General features: G+C 39.1%; 2 protein-coding genes across 4 annotated transcripts in view; both read left to right on the top strand.

The window, feature by feature from the left end:
* LOC127644774 (sickle tail protein homolog) overlaps window positions 1–3171 on the top strand; it is a 36764-nt gene extending 33593 nt beyond the window's left edge. For 2 of the 3 annotated variants that reach the window (XM_052128151.1, XM_052128150.1), the window contains exons 16-18: window positions 645–716; window positions 835–2544; window positions 3032–3171. In XM_052128151.1, coding sequence (XP_051984111.1) covers window positions 645–716; window positions 835–2544; window positions 3032–3169 — 1920 coding nt within the window. In that variant the 3' untranslated portion in view covers window positions 3170–3171. The remainder of the gene's footprint in view (window positions 1–644; window positions 717–834; window positions 2545–3031) is intronic. The other variant, XM_052128149.1, reaches the window with a different exon arrangement.
* A 5-nt stretch (window positions 3172–3176) lies between these two features.
* Window positions 3177–5796, top strand: LOC127644797 (putative protein TPRXL). The gene has a single exon (XM_052128177.1). The coding sequence runs from the start codon at window positions 3718–3720 to the stop codon at window positions 4234–4236; it is 519 nt and encodes a 172-aa protein (XP_051984137.1). The 5' UTR covers window positions 3177–3717; the 3' UTR covers window positions 4237–5796.
* The last annotated feature ends 204 nt before the right edge of the window (window positions 5797–6000 follow it).

The following is a 6000-nucleotide window of genomic DNA, read 5'->3' as shown; positions in this document are numbered from 1 at the left end:
TATTTATATTTTCCTTATTTCTTGTGGATGTGTGGCATCTATTATTTTATTTTGACATGAAGATTGGTCATTGTTATTGGTCATTGGGGGGTGTTTACAGAGTGTAGAAATTACATGTCTCCATTGATCATAGTATAAATATTGGGGGGTTGTACTTCCTTGTTTTGATTATTGAGGGAATCTATGCCTCTGGTTAAAAGTGTTGCTATCTAGTTTCATGGGTGTAAAAACGGCGGAAATATTTCACATTCATGATCAACTTATGTCTCTACAAATTCCACTAACATATTTTGTTTCCAATCTAAACTGACCAAAACTTTTTAAAGCATGTGTTGTACACAGGTCTCTCTCACTGTCGAAACATCTTTGCATGGAAAGTAATGCATATAAAAAGTCACAAATCAAGCATTTGAAGTCACATTCAATGCATATTTTATTAACATAATGCTTGATAAAGTACTGTGGTTCTCAAACTTTTAGAATTTTAAATGCTTAAACTCTAGATGGCGCCATTTGTCTGTTTTAATGATTGTCTCAGTATTGTTGTCGTGAATTGATTTGAAAAGGTATATTAATGAAGCTCACATAAGGTATGTCACACATTTAGTTTAATGTAATAACTCTGTGCTAACAAACTATTCTAGCAGACCACCACTCACCCATCTGAGGAAGGATCGCTATCTGTAAGGGAAGATTGTGCATCACCTAGCTCTGGGGTAAATAACATTTGTTTCCTATTTGAGGTATCTTTATTAAATAAAATGCTTTCACATTTTATTTACTTTATCATTATTTCATTTTTTTAATCCAAAGAATTCTTGATTTCTTTGTCAGGTCATATATTACATCACTGGAACAGCAAAAACATCAAGTGAGAGCACCTCTAGGGCAGAAGACCCAAAGAAGTCTGAGGAAATTACTTGTCCTCCAAATGTTGCATCTGTGAATGCTTCAGACTTATCTATAATTTCACTTAATTCAGTCAAGGAGGCCAAAAGCAAACTGAGTGATACTCAGCAGGTGTCACCCGACCCAGTGAACTCTTTCAAGGACAGCCCTGCGGCTGGAAAAGAGGCATCCCTCATTAACCCCATAGAGCATAAGAATGAATTGGTTCTAAAGTCACTAAAACAGGTAGTACCCAAAAGCTCTGAGAAATTCACACCTGTTGAGAAGTCAGAGCAGCAGATAGAACGTACATCATCTGAGCAAGTGTTTGCACCTGTTCAGGAGATGTCATTAAATCAGGGACAATGTACAACCACTGTTCAAGTTACTCTTGTTGGCAAGAGCCCTCACAATGTTAAACCTCAGATTCATTCACCTTTCCATCAGCCAAACACTGATGCTTCATGGTCATCACAGCAGAATGACAGTATTGAAAATGAGCAGCAAGCAATAATGAGGTCATCCAGAGGTGAGGCAAGATATATAGATGAGGCCAGTCTAAGCCCAGACCTCCCAGGAGAAGAAGGTCCTCCTCCACCAAATAACATTGCCTTCAGGATTACTAAAACCAAAGTACAGGCTCTGTCAAATGGAGAGTACCAACAGCTGGTCCACAGCAAGGGCATGGACGTCCAGACTCTTAAAGTGGGTCCAGAACCAACTGTGTCTGCCCCGGAGGACTCTGGATATGACAAGAAACCGGTTATAATAATTTTTGATGAGCCTATGGATATTTGTCAGGCCTACAAGCGACTGTCCACAGTCTTTGAATGTGAGGAAGAGCTTGAGAGGGTGCTGTCAGAAGAACGAATCGATGAAGAAAATGAAGAGGAAATGGAAACAATCTCACAGAGTCAGGTCGATGAGGTAACACCTAAAAATTATGTTGTAGACTCATGCAGGACAGAGAACCAGGTAAACAATCAGAGGACTAGTAGTGTTGGTAATGCAATGCCTCTACGAAATCAAAGTTCATTTTTGAGTCCTTCTGTTGATGTTGAGGATGAAGACCACACAGAATCTTCTAATGGCACAAAACAAGATTCAAAAAAGAAATTCAAGTTTAAGTTCCCAAAGAAGCAGCTCGCAGCAATCGGCCAGGCCCTTCGCACAGGGACTAAAACTGGAAAGAAGACGCTGCAGGTAGTTGTGTATGAGGATGAAGAGGAACCAGATGGAACCATGACTGGGCTCAAAGAAACCAAGAGGTTTGAGATTAAGACCCATGCAGACTCAAGTCCTCCCACACCTAGGTCTTCGATGCAAAGCCAGACCGCCACATTGCTGACCACCAAAGAAAGAACCGAGGAGCTCCGGAAGACCACATATCAAACGTTAGATTGCCTTGAGCAGACAATTAAGCAGCTAGAAAGCACCATAAGCAACATTGAGCCCGCATTGTCAGCAGAAGTCTCCCGCAAAGACTCAAAGTTAAAGAGAATTTCCAGTCTAGCAGAACCAGAGGCAGGCGGCCCCACTGAAAGGCCAGCTCCTCTGAAGCCAAAACCCAGCATTTCTGCCCAACATAAGAGGCCTAAAACACAGTCTCGATCCTCCTCAAGCACTTCTACCTCTTCCAGCTCCAGCAGTAAACAGGTCTCTTTCCTCAGACCCCCCCCCCCCTTGGTGGCTTGGGTTTGCTCTAAGGGCCTGACTTTCTAACCACTGACTTTAATCAACTGTGAATATGGTTTTTTAGGTGTCTGCGAGTGAGCCCACTTGGGATAGCTCTGCTTTGAAGGCTGTGTGATTTCAGTGAACATGATTATGGACTTGGTGTCTTGATGGGATTGATGTTCTTATTTATCAGACCACTCTGTCTACTTTAATTGTTCAAGACTTTCAGAGGTTGAAGCCATAAACTTTTTCTCTGTCCAAGTGACTGGCTCTGATTTGTCATGGGATTAATAAAGTGCATGTGGTTTGGGAAATTGGTGGTACATTTGAGCATGCTGCCTGTATTCTTCTGTCCCTAATCATGTCTGCAAATCAAAAATCTTTGAAATCTCTTTTCTTATTCTGTCGTGCGCTTGTCAATCACCTCAGTGTGTCTCTGACATTGTTCATTTGTGGATCTTTTCAGAACTCTGGTGACTGCCCTGCATCAAATCGGATTTCTTCCCCCAAATCGCGCCAGCAGCCTGGGAGTGTGGAAAAACCCGGAAAACCCCAGAAGATCCAGGACTCCCAGAGGCAATTCCGACAGGTAGTTTTACTGTAGGGATGCAAGTGTAATGGTGCCTATGGCTAAGGCATGAAGACTCATGTGGACATACTTGGATCCACTATGGTGTTCTGTTATTCTGGTCACAATTTTCCCCTACACTTCATCAAAACCACCTGTCTGTGCATGCTTGTCATCTAAGTCCAATCACCCATTAAGAGAAACACAAAGGATCTTACAGTATAATGCAACTGTGCTGATTGGGGATTGATGGTTTACATTAAAAAATGTTGGATAATGTAAACATTTTGAGTATAACAGCACCTATAACAGATACCTTTTGTATCATACAGTATGTCTGGTGCCTAATCCTCTGATTCCTCCTTTCTCTCTTTAATGTTTAATGTTTAAAAACAAAAGAGAAAAACAACATGATCCACATTTTGCCTTTTTGTAACAAGAGTGATATTTTTTGTTGGTGTTCAACTGTTGAGTATTTTTATGCAATATAGGGCTCTATAGTTTCATGTACATGTTACCTGACTTTATCCTACTTGACTTTCCGTGTCTTCCGGCATCTTTGTTTGCAGGCTAACGGGAGTGCTATGAAAGCTGGTGGGGATAGTAATCATGTTTCCCTTGCTTTACCTGCTTCTAAGATCCCAGCCTTTATACATAGCTCTACCCGTGCTCCTAATGCGAACATGACTAGGCCTAGTAATAAAACCTCTTCCTCTATTAAGTCCTCTATCCCATGTCTCAGTCTGAGCTGGCCCAGCTGTAGATCCTTCTTGCCCTCAAAGGACTCTGTCCAAAGCCCTCGTTCCCCTGGGCAGACTAAAGGTCAAACCCTAACCCTTCCTTCACAGACTCAAAATTGCTCCCTCACCTCCTATTCCTACTCATCCTCTTCTAGCCCCCACTCATCCTCCTCCTCTGTCTCTCCAACCTCCACTTCTTCCTCCTCCTCCCCTTCCTCTCCCTCCCTCCTGTCCCCCACTGCCATGTGCAGGAGTGGCCGAGCTGCACACATGCCCACAAGTGTCAGCAGCCACAAATCTCTGAAGGCCAGCAGTGGCCAAGCCACTATCGCACCAGCATCCTTTACCGGGAATATGGCATAAACTTAAATTCTCTCATTTTGTGTTTGCACTCCCATTCTGGTGGGATTTGAGTTGGGCATCTACTTTTCTGTAGCAAATAGAGACACTGATTTAGTTATGCCGTGTATTTGGGGTGGTATTATTTGTCTTTGTGCACTACTTCTGAAATCATAGTAATTCAGCATATTTGTATTTACAAACCAGAACAAATTCAACAAAATAGATCTAGAGCCACATATGGTGCTTCAAAATAATGGATTTTTTGTTAATGTGACTTGACAGTGTTGGCTTTATATTTTTAGATGTGCTTTTGAAAATTATTTGTTTACTTATATGAACTATATAAAACATATATTGCTATTTTAGAGAAAGGAATTTAAATGAATGCAACATATTATAGTATATTTTGATTTAAATAGCCATATACAATGGGGTCCAAAAGTCTGAGACTGCATTGAAAATAACAAAGACACTGTATGAAGTAAAATAAGGATCAGGTTTTTAAATGGATCGGGTATCGGTCCGACGAGCCAGATCCAAATCCGATACTGTGCGTTAGTCATGTTCATTACTGCCAAGCTCAAAACATTACATAAAAGAACTATGTAACAAAACCAAACAACTTGTAACAACTAAATTGAACAAAAAAGAGATCTGAATCCTTTAAAGTTTTTGCAAATAATTTTTTTTTTTGCAAAACTTATTTTCCACTGATGACTTATACTGGAAGTACTGTTAATTTTGCTGCTATATTATCAAGTATACTAGTTAACAATAAAGTGTTTCTTAATAAGCTATACATTTATATTGAAATAATGTGTAGTTAGAGGTTTGTGTTTCTTTATATATTAAAGAGCACTCCCAATTAGCTGATTATGCAAAATACTAAACTTCATGTACATTTTTCAATTCAACTTTCCACTTAAATTGTTATAATGATAATACAATTCGTAATAAACCATGTATTCAATTAGAAAAGAATATGCAAGTCTCTCAATAGTGGTCTTAGACTTTTAAACCCCTCTTTATCCAAGAAATGGTTGAACAGCTTGTGGTGATTGATTTGGCAGTTTGGAAGAGATCTTACCACATTTAATTTGAATTAGTTTTATATTTGCCTCCAGTGCACTGCCAGTTTTAACTAATGAAATGCAGGCTACAGGCTTGCTATTTATAGTATTTTGCCGCACAACTAAAGTTTTGTTTGTTTAAAGTCTTTACATGAATTTAGAAACATGTGTATTTAGTTTGAGTAGATGACATACAACTAATGTTGTGATGCTGTAGCCTATCTTTGTTTAACACTTACACCATTCTTCTATTCCTTTAAATAGATAATGTCAAATGCCAAAAATAACACTATTTTACTTAGTAAAGGATTTTAAAAAAGAGGCCCAAAAATATTGGCTTTGAAAAAATATATCACCTTGCCAAACATTACTCTTATGCATGCTTTTACATATTAATTGCAACTGCTGTAAATATGATGTCTGATTTTATATAACAGTATAACTTGTACAAAAATGATGTGGAAGAAAATGCTTGCCAGAGATGTTTATCAAATAAAGGGCTGCCTGTGTATTGTCATTTAGTTTCTCTTAAGCTTTCTTCATCCTGTTCATGTTGTTCAAGGCACATTGCTTTAGTTCTTGTGGAAAATGTATTTGTTAAGACAGAAAAAGATGAAGGAATTCAAAACAAACATTACATCACTCTGGGCTCTCTTGCTCTCATGTAAACCTGTTTAACCTTGAAGCTCAAGGCCAGACTTTACCAAATAATTTG

The sequence above is a fragment of the Xyrauchen texanus genome, chromosome 6 (assembly GCF_025860055.1).
Source record: "Xyrauchen texanus isolate HMW12.3.18 chromosome 6, RBS_HiC_50CHRs, whole genome shotgun sequence".
NCBI lineage: Eukaryota > Metazoa > Chordata > Actinopteri > Cypriniformes > Catostomidae > Xyrauchen > Xyrauchen texanus.
Note: the sequence above shows the minus strand (reverse complement) of the source record. Positions and strands in the feature narration are given on the sequence as shown.

Excerpts from the sequence above, each read along its gene's own strand:
- LOC127644797 (XM_052128177.1), top strand. The coding sequence starts at position 3,718 with ATGAAAGCTGGTGGGGATAGTAATCATGTTTCCCTTGCTTTACCTGCT.